Source organism: Pinus tabuliformis, chromosome 7 (assembly GCF_031772625.1).
Source record: "Pinus tabuliformis cultivar Carrire ecotype Pingquan chromosome 7, CPIR1, whole genome shotgun sequence".
Lineage (NCBI taxonomy): Eukaryota > Viridiplantae > Streptophyta > Pinopsida > Pinales > Pinaceae > Pinus > Pinus tabuliformis.
Window position 1 is genome coordinate 1,376,231,985 of NC_142293.1, and position 16,279 is coordinate 1,376,248,263.

General features: G+C 37.3%; 1 protein-coding gene across 7 annotated transcripts in view; it reads left to right on the top strand.

Moving 5' to 3' along the window:
* The window catches only part of LOC149252752 (C18orf8), a 354,515-nt gene that overhangs the window by 228,447 nt on the left and 109,789 nt on the right, over nt 1–16,279 (top strand). For 5 of the 7 annotated variants that reach the window (XM_089459794.1, XM_089459792.1, XM_089459791.1 and 2 more), the window contains 7 exons: nt 5,594–5,703; nt 5,863–5,950; nt 6,804–6,863; nt 7,015–7,365; nt 7,489–7,563; nt 7,716–8,464; nt 8,672–8,780. In XM_089459794.1, the coding sequence (XP_089315920.1) occupies nt 5,594–5,703; nt 5,863–5,950; nt 6,804–6,863; nt 7,015–7,365; nt 7,489–7,563; nt 7,716–8,464; nt 8,672–8,780 (1,542 nt within the window). Of the gene's footprint in view, nt 1–5,593; nt 5,704–5,862; nt 5,951–6,803; nt 6,864–7,002; nt 7,366–7,488; nt 7,564–7,715; nt 8,465–8,671; nt 8,781–16,279 lie in introns of all 7 variants that reach the window. The other 2 variants (XM_089459796.1, XM_089459797.1) reach the window with 2 other exon arrangements.

Here is a 16,279-nt window from a genome sequence, read left to right on the forward strand (position 1 = left end):
TCTTCGTAAAATTACCTTATATATATATTTATAAAAAGTTAGGTCTTTAATCTAACTAATTTCCATTTAATTTACAATTTTTAAGTATTAAATTATACCTTTTAACCAACTAATAACGTAATCACCATCTAAAATTATTTCATTTATATATTTTTATATATATATTTATCTATTTTTAACTTTCTAGTAATTATAACTAACTATCATACCTTATATATATTTTGATATATATATTAGGTCTTTAATCTAACTAATTCCCATTTAATTTACATTTTTTAAGTATTAAATTATACCTTTTAACTAACTAATAACGTAAACACCATCTATAATTATTTATATATTTATATATTTATCTATTTAATTTTAACCTTCTAGTAATATATAGTTGTTATAACTAACTATCATCCTAAAATTACCTTATATATATATATATATATATATATATATATATATATATATATATATATATATATATATATATATATATATATATATATATATATATATATATATATATATATATATATATATATATAAGTTAGGTCTTTGATCTAACTAATTCCCATATAATTTACAATTTTTAATGTTACCTTTTAACTAACTAATAACGTAAACACGATCTATAATTATTTCAGTTATATATTTTAAGGTATGGTAACCGATGATAACTAACTCCCATTAAATTATCAATTTGACTTTTTGACTCCGGTCCCTAAGTCAAAATTAGCCGTTGGTCAAGATAGCCGTTGGAGGCTCTGTTCAGACTATTTAACATGCAAAGCTGGATCTGTTTCTTCAACTTGTCATGACGATGAACCACGCTGGTTGGTTCGAAACGCGTTGACAAATGTCTTTCTTTGTGTGATTTATGCCGAAGTTCTACTTATAATCTTTTTTTTTTTCAACACTAGATTGTTGTTTCCCTTCATTGCGCATTGGTGGTGGAACGTACTTGCTAGTATTACCTGACGATGGTTTACTTGACTTCCCCTTGGAGTAGCTGTTTGTTTTGTCGTTACTGGCATATGGTGCCTTATGGAGTTTATATTTTCGTTTGATGATTATAGCTGCGGGTCTGGCATCTTCAATGGTCTTAGGTTTATGTAATTTTAATTCTTCACGAATATAATCTTTAAGGCCACAACGATACATTTTTAATAGTTCTTGATTTGAAATCCTCTTTGCCTTACTGCCAACACTTCCCATTCGTGAGTGTATTCACTCACCGTTCCTTTCTGTTTGAGGTGAACGAATCTCTCGTATACATCATTCTCTTCCTCGTCATGACATCTTTATAGTAGGGCATTTTTGAAGTTTTGCCAATTGAACGAGCAATTGAAGTTTTATAATATATATATATATATATATATATATTAAATAATTAAGTTTTAATTAAAACTTAATAATCTTAATACAATACTAAATCGTATGTATCCGTCCCCACTGCTGCCTGTCCCTCCTATTTGTCACAACACTTATCGAGTTGATACTCTCCTTGACTTCTCCTGGTTGACGACGTATGCTTGGCAATGTATATATATATATATATCTTGTGCTACTCGTTGACGTTTGGAGCTGCCGCTTGGGCCACGACTTCCAATGGCACGCTATGTACAACAACAAAATGACGTATCATCCCGTTGACGTTTGGAGCCGTTGCTTGGGTCACGACTTCCAGTGGCATGCTACGTCCAATAGTGGAATGACGTATCGGATTGTTGAATGGTCATGTCTGTTGAAGGGCTATGGTGGTATGCGTAAGTTTGGGTGGGGTTTTCCAATAGCGACACGACAGGAAGAAGGGCCAGAGATGGATGCAATGGGAGATGGATGCTGGTCGAGCGAAGGACAGAGGAGAATGCAAAAAGGGACAAGTATGGGGGTGCACGAGGGCTGACGGATCTATGAGGGATTTGATTGTGATGCGGTGAACGTGTGCATGTGGGACACAACATGGACAACGAGGATGGATGACGGGGTCTACAGCAAACGATGATGGCTCGATGAATGTGGAGGGCTCGTAGGGCCGGCGGCCCACAGGGAGGTGTGGTGCTGGCCAGAAATGGGTGGCTCTGATACCACTGAAGTAATAAGAGGAGAAAACTGTATGCTGAAGACTGTAACTTACAATTTCATTGAAATGTAATATATATAATGTTTTATTAATAATTTTTTTGGATGATTACAAGGCTGTGGCGGTGCTCCATAAATAGGAGTTGACTGGCCATGCCCATTTAGAGAGACATGTCCGTTGGGACTGCTGTCTCTTTGTTTAGCAAATCTAGTTTAATGATTCAGAATTAAATATTCATTTATTATTTCATTAATTAAAATAATATTAAAATATCTATTTTTATGAATTTTAAATTCGTAACATCATCCCCTGTGTCACCTTGGACAAATAAAATGTCATGCTCTTGCCCTTGGACATTCTTGTGCCATGCAACTTGTCCTTGAGCGTCATCTTTCGACTATAATAGTCGTTGTGATATAGTTTTGTGAATGCATACCAGATCTTTTTCACAGTATCCTTCTCTAACAGATGGGGTTTAAGATGATCTTTGGCCCCATTGAGAATAATCCTCTGCGCCTTGGCCTCCTTGATCTCATGCAGATCAAGTCCAGTTGGATCATTCACTGGTGGAACCACTGTTGTATTAACGAAATTCCACAGCTTGTTCTCCTTGAGAACAACTGAGATTTGAACCTTCCATTGCAAATAATTTGAAGAACCCTCAAGCTTGTCCTCATATCGAACACTGGTTGCCATTGTAGAATAAAACCCTCAAAGAGATTGAAAACTGAAATCAGTTTTTTTTTGTCCTAAAATCTATGTCAGATATCCTTGGCTTCGCATTCAAAGTTTAGTGTTCTAATACCATGCTAGTTTCTTTAAACCAGTTACAAATTTACTGTTTCAACAAATAATCGCAAATCTGAAATAAACAATGCTTTGTGATCTAATTTGTAACAATAAGTATTCTGGGTTTTTAACCATATAAACAACAGAAGCAAAAATAATCAAATTCAAAACCAATCTCTTGCAATAGATAATAACATAGATATACCCTGGAAACCCTAGTGTGGGGAAAACTAGCAAATGTTGGGTTTGTTATTCAGCTTCAGGAGAATTATTTTCTTACTACAGTTACACAAGAATTTGCTCTGGCAAATACCCAGCAAAAGATCTTAGCCCTCTCTCTCCTACTCGGTTCTTGTGCAACCCACACGCGCGACTCAGTAGAAAAAATTTGCGTACAAAAAAACTCGCCCTCTCGGCCAAAGAGAAAGTTTGGCCTCTCTGCTTATCTTGCTTTGCCCTGATCCCACTCTAGCTAGCTTGATCCAGCCTTTTCTCGCTCTCGCTGCCAAATACTACGCCCCATTGAATCCCAACCTGTGCCAAAGCGAATGTGCATCTCCTTTGGTTTGAACCTCCTATTAAAAAGATCAATCCCTAATATCAAGCGAAATTCATAATCTCAACGGTTGAGATTAGACCTCACTTTACTGTGATCGGCAACTACGACTTAATGTGTTGTCGACTTATTTTCCCTTTTATAAAAAGGTACCCAACAATTAAATTAAACTACTGTCTAAAGTCTTGACTTAGGAAAATCATTAATTAACTGCAGTAGGAGATAATTAAGGTGACTCGCTGCATGTCATGGCACATAATCCATGCAGTATCACCTTCCAAGCTGCAATCTCAACGGTTTCCTATTATTGTCTACTTCATTTATGATTTGATATGTGGCTTTTGTTTAATTATGCATAGCTGCACCTTATTACTTTGCTGATTTTGTACTTGTGAGTAGCATCTTTGGAAGGGCCCTCTTTTAATTTTCTGCATATTGAAGTAGATCCATGTGGTCAGAGCATGTTTAAAAGTTAAAACAGCCTAGCTGCGCCTCTTTCCATACTGTTTGAACCTTCTTGATGGTTGGTTTTTTCTCCATCACCCAATTGGATAGGCATTGGTCTTAATAATCCACCATTGCTTAAATTCTAAAGCTTAGCATAACATTGTTTTAGGGTTGCCCCCTTGTGCCACAGAAGAGCCAGCCTAAAGTGAGAGTAGTTACTATGGTGATAGTGGGCAACCTTCCTGAGTACCTCTAGGTTTTGCACTTTGTACAGGGACTATAATATCTTTGAGTGCAGGTCTAGGAGTTAACAGACAACATAGTAGCAAGCCCACTAGGATTTGAACTTGAGTCGTCTCCACAGAAAATGGCTCCAGGTTGGTGCTAGACCACAACCCAGTGGACACACACACTTTGAGTGCAGGTCTAGGAGTTAACAGACAACATAGTAGCAAGCCCACTAGGATTTGAACTTGAGTCGTCTCCACAGAAAATGGCTCCCGGTTGGTGCTAGACCACAACCCAGTGGACACACACACACTTTTTAATTTCCAAGGAACGTTTTCATGATGAAATCCTCCAAGGAAATAAATCCTCACATTCGATAAATAGTACTTGGGGTAAATGCCCTCAGCAGATGATATGTATGCCTAACACTGAGGGATCTAGGTATATATATGATAGATGAAATAAATTTAATTGGAAATTAATTGGTGAGGTTCCCGAAAATAATAAATTGTTGATAATTGAGAAATAATTGGGGAAAATAAACTAATCTTGGTGCACCTATGGTGTTAAATGAAATAATTGGTTTAGTTTCAAAATAATTTTCGTTTGATTGCATTTGGGATTAATTCGATTAATTGGAGATTATCTCATGTCTTTGTGTGTTCGTTCTCAAACTTGAGGACACATAGATATGCATGCATATATATCATAGATGAATAATTGTTATCAGGAATTAATTGGTGACAGTCCTGAAAATCTTAAATTGACAATAATTGGAATTGATTGGGAAGAATCGGCCAGTCTTGGTGCACCTGCAGTGTTAAACTAAATTAGAGTTTTTATTTTGAAATAATCATCTTCTTGATTGCATTGGGATTAATTGGAAGTTATTTCATCTTATATATATATAGATACAAGAATATATATTATAAGCACACACATATATTCATGGGTCTTATTTTTCTGTATTGATTCTAGTTGTATGGTAAAATAAGGATGCTGGGGAATAAACTCTTTCAACATATTAGCTTCTAATTTTCACAGAAATTTAAAGGCAAGATAGTTTTTGCGGGAAGCATTTGCCACAGTTTTTCTAGTATCTATCATTTAGGAATGGAAGAACATGCGTATGTATAGGTGCAGTTGAAACTTAATATGCATATATATAAAAAAACACATAAAATGTATGTAATCATGCTACTTATGAAAAAAATATTATGTGATTTGTTATTGTGCTGTCCACCTTACCATCATAAAAAATAGTAAACAATATGAAAGTAATAACAGAACTATGTGAATAAAGAAAACAAAAAACTCATAATATTGAAATAATGATTGAAAAATGAAATAGTTGGAATATGTAAAGATGTAATTTATAGTTTTTGTTTTCTCATTGTGAGAATCAGGTGAGCAGATTTTTTATTTTATGATCCCTTCGTGAGTGAAATTTTTCTGCTTTGCTATTCCTACAAGTAACTGTTTTGTCTCTTCATTTTCAGTTTTCCGCAGGAGGCATTATCCGTTTGCCAAAATTTGAGGCTGCAATAACTAAAGCTGAGGTGAATAAGAAGCCTGTTTTAGGTCCAGAGGATGTCCAAATAGCTACAATGTAAGTCTATGCTGCCATTTTTATTTGTTATAACTTTTGTTATATCGAGTTACTTGTCTTATTTTTCCCATCTATTTCTTTTTCCCAAGGTGATCAACCACAATTTATATTTTGTAAACATGATATTTGATAATGATCTCCACTATTTCTTGTGATCAGGTATGGGAGAATTTATTGTTTACAGGTTGATCGGGTAGGCATGCAGCTTCACTTGTATCGGTTTTATCGTGATGCTGTTGTGCATCAGGTAAATTTAGAACATAATCAAACTTCTTTTATTACAGTTGTTTCTGTATTCTTGTCTGTTTCTCTTTAAGGCTGCATGCTTGGGATTAAAAAAGACAGCATCTATACGTTGACCATCTTTTTTGGTCATTCGTTTGATGTTATTATGGTTATCTTGTCTTATACTTTCGGAAATACACATTTTGTATATTTATGTCTTCTATATTTGAAAAGAATTATGCATACAAAGTTGCAGTTGTACATAGACAGTAGATATGTTCGAATATTTTATGTATTCATTAGTGAGTCCCAATTTCCAATTGAATCAACAAATACATCCTCCCAATGCTTTTCTGTATGAATATATTTTTGGTACTCCTGTGCAAGGATCCTCTTTCAGAAAAGTAATGGTCAACTCGTTTTCTATAATGCAGTTCATGATGGTTACATGGTGAACGCAGTTAAAGTGTGACTTATTAGTGTATAATATTCTTAAAATGCATTTGATGAAGTAAGATACAAATTCTTAGGAGAAAATAATCGCACATGATATATTTACATTCAAATTAAACCTTTCCATTTTGTATTTCCCTGTTTATAAGTCACAACAGAAACCTGTCTCATTGATTGTTTAGTCATACCTGCATTTTCGGTACTTCTCAATGATTGCTCAGTCGTACCTATATTTTCAGTACTTCTCAATGATTGCTCAGTCGTACCTATATTTTCAGTACTTCTCAATGATTGCTCAGTCATACCTATATTTTTAGTACTTCTCATTGATGGCTCAGGCATACCTGCATTTTCAGTACTTCATTCAATGTATTCTCTTAGGAACATATAGATCTGGTAAGTCTCTCCTTTGATGGTTTCAGGGATTCCCACATATTAGTTGTTTTTCCTGCTGCTCGGAGTCACTGAATCTTCATGCAGAGGTCTGTTGTGAACTAGTTCTATTAGCAATCAAACGAAAATGAAATGACACCCTAGGTCACTGTATTTGTATGGACTTTTAGAATTAAGTGAGCTTTTGAGAGCCATAAACTATCAAGGTTCTGATCAGCAAAATCCCAGCTGTCTCAACAGGGTTCTTTGCCGATATATTCAAGAAAGGTGGCCATCAACGTAGTGGACAATGTACTTCTGGTTCATCAGGTGGATGCAAAAGTAGTTTTGTTGTATGACATATTTGCAGATTCAAAGGCTCCTATATCTGCCCCTCTTCCTCTCTTGGTGAGGGGTCCATTAGGATCTACTGTAATTTCTGCTAGAAACAAAGACAAACAATCGGGCAGTAGCTCCTCTCAATCTGCTCAAGCAGAGACTTTGACTGCAAGTGAAGGCAATGTGTACGGAGATGGGTGGGTTTTCCTCAATCCTGATCTGATATGTGACAACATTCATGGAATTTTATGGAGGGTCCATTTAGACCTAGAGGTGAGTAATATATTGGTGTAATTCCCAAAATCCTTAAATAGATTCAGGTTAACTGATTGAGTTTACTTCAATAATATTTGATATTAGATGAAGGATAGTCCTCTAACCAAAGCTATATGTCAGGCTATTGCTGCTAGCAGTTCAGAAGTACCTTCGCTGTTAGCTTTTCTGCAACGGCGTAGGCTGGAGGCAGACAAGGTAAAGCAAATACTTATGGGGAGCAGGTTTCTGCTATTTAATTCTATTATATAATATTTATGATTGTCAGAAATGAATGGGTGAATCATTGTCATACATAAGTTCTATGGAGAGTTCTATAGAATATAACTATCAGCTATTTTTTCCTACAGGCTAAGCAGTTGTCTTTAGCAGTCATGCGGTCCATCATTTTGGAGAGGAGAGCTCTTTCTGTGATTGTGAATGCAATGGATATACTGACAGCTTCATATTCACACGCTATGAAACTGGCAAATTATTTGGCTGGAGCACCTGAAACTGCTGGGTCCAACAGAGCTGTTAGCCAACAGCCTTCAGATTCTCATTTAAATGGACAAAAAACATTCAAGCTGGATGCTTCTACAAGTAAGAACGCTGGAGTGGTTGACATGCATGGTAAGGCCACTAAGGCTGCGACTGATGGTACTGAGGTTGAGAAGGAAACTGTTCATGCTGTTATAACTTCAGCCTTGAGGGAATCTTCGAGCAGCTCTTTTGGAGATACTGACTCTCAGGAAAATGTAAACTCTGGCCATGTAAGTGCAAGGCCAGAGGGTAGCTCTTCAACACAACACGTGCTTCCTTCTGATGTAAGCAAGGATGATAGCAGGGAGGATACCAATGTTAAAGCAGAAAGAAGGGCTAGTATTGATTCTGAGAACTCCAGCGCAAGACATGAAAAGGCACTTGTACAATCTGAAAGCAGTGAAATCCATGCACAAGGGCCACTAGAATCAGCCATACCAGACCAACATAGGCCTCAGACTGCTAGCACCATTATTTCACCTGATGAAATATACAACAGTGTATTTGCTGTTGTTGAAGAGGAAATTTCAGGGGACCCAATGTACTTGGTTACACTTATTGTAGAATATTTTCGCAGGTGTGCTATCTACTGACTTTTTGGAGTTTTGGTATGTTGCTCACATTCTATGTCTCTTCCTACTTAAAAGAAACGTAACAGTAAATATTGAACAGACACTGGCCTTTCTCCTGCATATAAACATCTTTTTTATGGCTCTAAATTGAAAAAATTGTATGTTGTTCTTTTCTTGATCTCACTGTTTTGATGTCTTATTTATGTGTGCAGTGCAGCTGCAGAGAAACTTAAAGTTCCTCCTGGGTTACATGTATTAACAGTACAGCTTCTTGCACGTGATGAATGCTATGTTGAATTAGAACAATTTGTTTTGAACAAGGTAATAAAGTCAGTTCTATATACAGTTGAGAATTTCCCACAGATGAAAGAATTTTACAACATCATTATGGAGTTATGTATGAGGCAAGTGTAGATTATGCACAATAACACATTTTAAAAAATATAAGAGGTAAATGACATGAATGAAGGGTACAATCCACACTTGATTATAAATACATGTCAGGTGGTAATTATTAATTAGCCTACCTGTTGTCAATCAGATCTGTTCCTCAGGTAATTAAGCCCAAAAGGTTTGATTGAACACTATAGATTTCCTATTCCTGTCGTAGCAAGTTTCTTTCTTTGGGCACAGCAGGGGATGCCCTTGATGTGATAAACTAATGCAACCTACAAATGTATCAGATTAAGCCTTAAATCAGCGAGTACAACCCCAGATCTGCAATTAATGCTTTTCAGTCTGTAGTTAAGGTTTTAAAAACAGCAGAAAATGCTTAGATTCAAGTAGATTTTGCTCAACTAGTGCATCAGTCTGATGGGTATGGACTTGGAGTGAAAGGGAAGGATATTAGTGAGGCAGATGTCTGAATCTTTCTATGTAAAGAATTTCAAATCAGAATTTCTTAAAGCAAACCGGTGTAAAGAACATTAATCTCCATTTTTGCGTGTAATTCTGTTACATGATTCTTTGCTTTTGATGTTGTCATAGTTGAAGGAACAAGGCAATATGCTCTTCGAAGTACTAAACATAATTATCATATTGTTGAAGGGTCAGTCCACCCTAGTTCAATCCTATGTGGAATTGTGTGTTTAAAGGGTTCTTGGATAGGACTTCTAATATTGGGATTCCAAAAATGATTGCTGTTTTAATATTTTGAGACTGAACCGCACTGGAATTGATCTTTGGAATATAGGTGAAATATTGCCCTTGTTGAGAGAGTATCGTTCACTCTCTAATTCAACTTATGCCTTCTCAGTTATCGATGATAGCATTCCGTGATAGAATCTCACAGGGATGAGGGGTCTGTGAAAATATTATGCTGCAGCGATTGATTTATTTCTCCTACTTATTTACAATAATAAGTTATTTACCAATGCTTCAGTAAATATCAAAATAAATTCAGCTGCAGACTTCACAAATTATGAACTGAGAAAAGCAAGAGAAACACCAGCACATGAACAATCACATTGACACACTTGTTTTTGGACAATAGTCCCCAGAAAACCCAATGCGGGAAAACTGGTGCAGCAGATCTGAGGGTTTCTATTATTGGCAGTAAATTTCTGAATACAATTTGGATGCCCCAGAGAAATGGCAATCCACTCAGAGAAGATAACTGATAGAAAAATAGTGAGAATTTTCTCACACTGAATTTGGAGATTTTGCACTGGCCCCAGCTCCTGGATGACCCACTGCGCAGTCTTTGTGTGAGCCTACGCAGTCACTGTGTGGCTTCTGCGTGGAGACTCCCTCTGACTGCGTCACCCTTGCTACTGCTGCATTTGTCGCTGAGAAATCGAGATTTCATCTGTCAATCACCCACAATGATTCCTGATACTGATCTCTGCTATCTCCCAACAGTTTTGCATCAACCTCCTTCAGTTGCTGCGCTGTCCCTCCTTGGCACTGCGCTGCCTCTCTGATCCTTCACTGTCTTCTCTGAAATATATTCACTGGAATTGGAAATCACTTCCTTCCAGTACTACCTCTGATCCTCACTTCTTGATCACTTGTTCAAATTCCTTAGCCAACCCTTCCCTAGGAATATCGAACTGACTGATTAACACTCTGTGTGTTTTCAAATGAACCCCAAGCCTCCTTATACTTTTCTCGTTGACACTTCAACAGCCGAGATTAAGTCTCTAATCAACAGCTAAGATTAAAACTTGACTTGATCCGATTAAAACTTGACTTGATCCGCTTTCTAGAACATTCTCACCCATATTTTGATTAATACCCATTAATACTCTAATTTTCCTAAGTTTAGACTTAGGAACCCCATTAAAACTAACAGGGTCATCCATGGAATGTGACATGATGCTATTGGATTCATTTATTGCTTTACACATTCTAGATAACTCACCACTATCAAGAATATTAGCGACACTATTTATACCTTTATTGCAAAACTCAACATCAACCAAAAAATTGGTTGGGGTGAAAATTGGGAAAAAATCGTGCTATGGATGGATCACTATATAGTTTGTCATTTATCTTGGTCCTTTTTGGTGGAAAAACGAGAGGAATTGGCATGTAGGGTCCATTTTTTTGGCAGGTCCCAGTGTGGAAATTTGAAGTTTCAATCCTTCTAGAGCCATTTTGATGCATCAAACAACACTTTCTATGGTCAAAACTTTGCAAGCATAGCTCCCAACCCTCAACACTATTCTACACATCGAGACTTTCCAACAGTGTAAATTCACCTCAATTAGAGTTCATATGCAGAAGTTATGCCTCCCACACGTTGACCTACCTTATTGATCACCAATTGATCACCATGTTACTGAGTGGATGCCACATCAGCCCTCACTATTTCCACAAGTGGGGCTAGTCACATGTGGACTTTCAGGAAGATTCTAGAACTGTAAAATTCTGCTTAAATAACTGTAAATTCTTATTACTTTTCTGGGTGTGTAACTGAGTTTAGTGGCAAATTTCTGCGAACAGTTCTGGGGAAACGCTGCTGTGGGTGCACTTATCTATATATATTATCAACAATGTCATGCAGCAATAAAAAATACTCTCAAGCATTTCCCAGTGGACTGATATAACTAATTCAACAACTCAGAAATGTTTACAGTGCTGATATAGTAATGTTTACATTATAAAAATGTCAGAAAAAACTTCTTTATTTATCAAAGAATGGAGTGTGAGGGAAACCTGGTTCTTTCTCCAGCAAGGCACGTTCAGCTCAGCAATCTTTTTGAGAGCAGCAGCCTTTATACACCAACAGAATAAGCCAGATTTGGTTTTTAGAATGGTACGCAGTCCAGAAGTGGCATTACAGCAGCCTCCAGTACGATTAAGAACTCCATTGAGAGGAACGCTCTCCTACTGAGTCAGCCCATATACATCCCAGGCACATCCAATAAAAAAATAAGAAGACCACTTATATTTATTTATATATCAGTCATATAATGAGTAACATGTTACCCCTTTTGCTCCAAATACTTCAGACGCAGATGATAAAGACCTCTGTCATACCCAACAAGAATAAGTTGAGTCTCTCCAAGTCCAATGTTTTCCACTATTAGCAAAGGCTATTCTGGCAATATTCACACTCAGGAAATAACAGGAATGCTTGGCACATACAGTTAGTAGCAACATGGCCAACTTTAGATTGTGAATTAGGCCCTGGCAGCGTATATGTTCAACCCAGCATCCAGTACGTAGCCCAGAAAATGCAGACTACGTCCAATAACAACAGGAAACTCATACAGCAAGAGAAATGATGGTTTTGGGTTCTGTTCATGCTCCAGAAAGTCATACAGTATCACAATGGGAATCGTGCTGCTTTTGTGCCTTCAAATTCAGTCAGGTAAACCTCTACACTTCTAATTCTTTGGAAGAAGTCTGGACTGGCCCCCACCATAAAGCATGTAGCTTTTATTTAACAATCCATGGGCCCCACAAACTGGAGTATTAACTGTCCAGCACTCAGCTACTTTCTGTTGGCTCATATTCACGTTTGTTGCTTGATTTCCCATGAAAAGTCTTCAGCCTGTCATAAGAAATGGGAAATACAGTGTAAGGATATAAAAACAATGATAAAACTTTAAATACCTCAATATTTCTCAGAAAATTCGTTCTCCATTGAAGCTCAATGGTGAAATCTGAATGACTTCACTCTCATATCCAAACTAGGGGGTCTCGTTGCAACACCGAAGTCTGCTATGGCAGCTAGGGCTCCAAAGCCCTCAGCTTCCTCTTCCCACTCTCTCCAAGAGCTCTCTCTTCAAACTCACACAATGCACGAATGAATTAGAGTCTCCTCAATTCCCTTCTTTAATGAGTTTAGGATTGTCTTTTCATCTTCGCCTTCCCTTTTGTCTTTTCATCTTCACCTTCCCCTTTTTCTCTTTATTTTTTTTTCTTTTTATTAAATTCACTTTTATAAAGTCACTTTATGATACTCCACTTTATAAAGTTAAAGTGACATCCAACTTGCCTAGCAAATATTTTCCTTTCCCTTTCTTTAATAAAGTCTCCTTAGGCAAATTTAAGTCCCCTTATTAATTATTTCACTGCTTTAGCCTACAGGAACCACTTTAGGCTAGTGGACTCTGTCATAAGCTTCTTATGGGGATGGGGACAGTACAAGGTCTAAGGACCAAAACATAACACTGATTGAGGATGCAAAAACCATAATCCTAGATGATGTTCAGGCTATGTTAAATACTAGGCCACTAGGAGGAGAGAGGGGCTCCGTTCTCTAGTAATGTACTTGTTCCATAGCTGAGTAGAACATCTAGGAGTGGGATTTGATAGTATAGCATAGGAGGAAGAATATTTTGTAGCAGCTGTTTACTCCACAATGTCAAAAGTAACTACATAGTGAGTGCCCCTTTCTTTGCACTTGCATTTTCATAATTGAAGAAAAGAGATTAGAACATAGGTTTTACTTTCTGGTTGGGTTTTCTCTTGTATTGGGTTTCCTAGGATAGATATTGTGTTCATTTGTGTGGATGGTGTGTTCATTTGCTGGTTATTTCATTTTTCATGTTTCAATTATTTTCATAAATTTGAGCAATAAGCTAGTGCTGATAAATATGAGATCCAAGGAAATATAGTTGCATAATGAAAAATTTGTCGTGACAAGCTATTCCAGTGGAACACCCACAGTAACTTGGAAAGCATAAACTTCGACTTGAAAAACTCAAAAATCTTTGTGACCTTAAAAACTTGCATAACTTTAGACAAATGGAAAAAATTAGAGTTTTGCAATGTTGGTTCATACCTCGTGTTGTAATGCCCAAGTGCCATGAGATGTGCATTGCTATAAATCAGTGTTGAAAATATCGGTATTGGCAAAATATCGGTGAGGGTCCAGAAAATATCTTATCGGCAATATCGGTGAAAATATCGGCAAGCATAAAAAATGCATAATATATTCATTTTTTTTCAGATTTTTAAACATATAAAGCAATAACAACATGAAATAAACACATTGGCACATAAATATGAAAAAAGCACTGATATATATGATGTCAAATAGAAATGATACATGAAAGGCGATACCAAATCGTGCTGATCCCTGATAATTGTCTATTCAAGGACTCAAATGTGGAGAACCAATACAAAATAACATCACATATAAAAGTATCTCATCATCATGAGTTATATGTAGCATAACAAATAAAACTAGCAGCTATCTATCTGAAATCACTGCCCTCTCCCCCTTTTACGGGAAAACATGATGGGCTGTTTGCCAGGCCTGCCCCTAGTAGTAGAAGGCCTTGACCCTGCCTCTGCACCTAATGTCAAATAATGAGTGCTAGGTATGGGGCTGTGCTCTCCTATATCTATAGTAGATGGTGTTGATGCTGATGCCCCCACAATGTCCTCCTCCTCCTCCTCCTCGTGTTGCTCCTCCTCCGAGTCCTCCTCTTGCTGCCCCTGTTCTAATGGATCATCTGTTTCTAACCATGAAGGTGACTTCTCCAAGATGGACTCCTCAGACTCCACCCTCCACTGAGACAATACATCAATATTGTCTAAGGAAATGGCATCTGGATCCATTGGTGCTTCTATTTGCCTCACTCGCAGTCAGATGTTGTAATGCACATACACTAAATCATTGAGGCGTGTGAACTCCAACTTGTAAGAGTGTCAAAAAAACTAATGAGTCTTGACTCTTGACTCTTGACACTTGAAGGTCCTAAATTAAAAATTAAAAATTACAATAAGTGTAATTGCTCAACTGAAGGCTGGAGCTCAAATTTGTACCTGTTGCGCTTTTTTGCGTGTATTTTCTCAAATACATTCCAATTGCGTTGACACCCTAAAGAGCTACATGTTTGACTCAAGATTCGTATGGCCAATTTCTGCAAATTTGGTGCCCTTGCACCATAGCTTCGCCACCAAATATCTACAACAAAATAAAGAAATAAAAAATTCAAAAGATTAAAACATAATTAATCTTTCAAATAATAGCTACATAATTGAATTTAAAAAAAATAGAATTATAAGTAAGGAAATTCTAAATTGAAAATTCTAATTTCTAATGAGTGATGACTTGTCACTTATGACTTAGGCCAACACAATCCCGATAATACTGTATCTCGCGATTGATTTTGCTATGAAACTTAGGATCATGTACCATCCTATGAATACAGGAATGGAGCCCTTCCATCACCTCGCCATCAAAATCAAAGCCGCATTTGTATGAAAATGCGGGGTTGAGGAAGAGTGCTGCTGCATGAATGGGTCGATGAAGCATCCCTGTCCATCGACTATCAATCACATCCCATAACATCATCTGCCTATCAAGGCCAACATAACCCTTGTCTGCATAATAAGAACAAATGGCCTCCTTGGCCCTATCCATGCCCTCATACAAATAAGCCATTGCAGGCTTCTCCCCATCTACCAATCTGAGAACCTTTACTATAGGTTCACTAACTGAGCATGCTTTTTCAACTCCACGCCAAAACGTCTCAGAGTACACCATTTTTGCAATGGATTTCCCGTCCTGTCTCCTGCTGTATCTACAATTACGCCAGTCATTAGACACAAACATTTGTTTCAACTCGAACTGACATCGAAGCAAAGACTGAAGAGTAATAAAGTTTGTGGCAAAACGTGTGATCGCAAGACGCCGCAACTCCTTGTTTCTAGTGAACCTCCTCATGAGGCTAAGAACAAAAGCATGGTTATAAATAAACTTGGGGATGCTCCTAGCCATATCAACTGCCTCCTTGATAAAGGAGAGTTTCCCCATATCCTTAAGCAACAAATCGAGACAATGTGCTGCACAAGGAGTCCAGAACAATGTGTGATGCCTCTCCATAAGCATCTTGCTGGCAGACACATAATTCGCTGCATTGTCTGTTATGACTTGCACCACATTCTGCACACCAATCTCCCAAATGAACCCATCTAACAACTCACATATCGTTGCTGCATCTTTGATATGTTCTGATGCATCCAACGATTTAATAAACATGGTACCTTTAGGACAATGTACCAAGAAATCTAGAAGGTTTCTACCCTTCCTATCTATCCAACCATCAGACATCACTGTGCATCCAATAACTTCCCATGTTTTTTTCAACTCCACCAATCTAGAGTTGATGTCCTACTTTTCTGCTTGAAGAATTGGCCCTCGCAACTCCTCATATGTATCACTTTTGTACCCTGGGCCCACAACAGCAATAGCATCACACATTGGTTGCCAAAATGGATTGGTTTTGGTGATGCTGAGAGGTAAGTCGCTCCAGAAAATACACCTCCCCATGACTCTATCTGCTTCTTGCTTCTCCTTTTTTTAACAAGTGATTTTATGCCGGGTTGTGATCCATGTCCTGTTCGTGGAACACAAA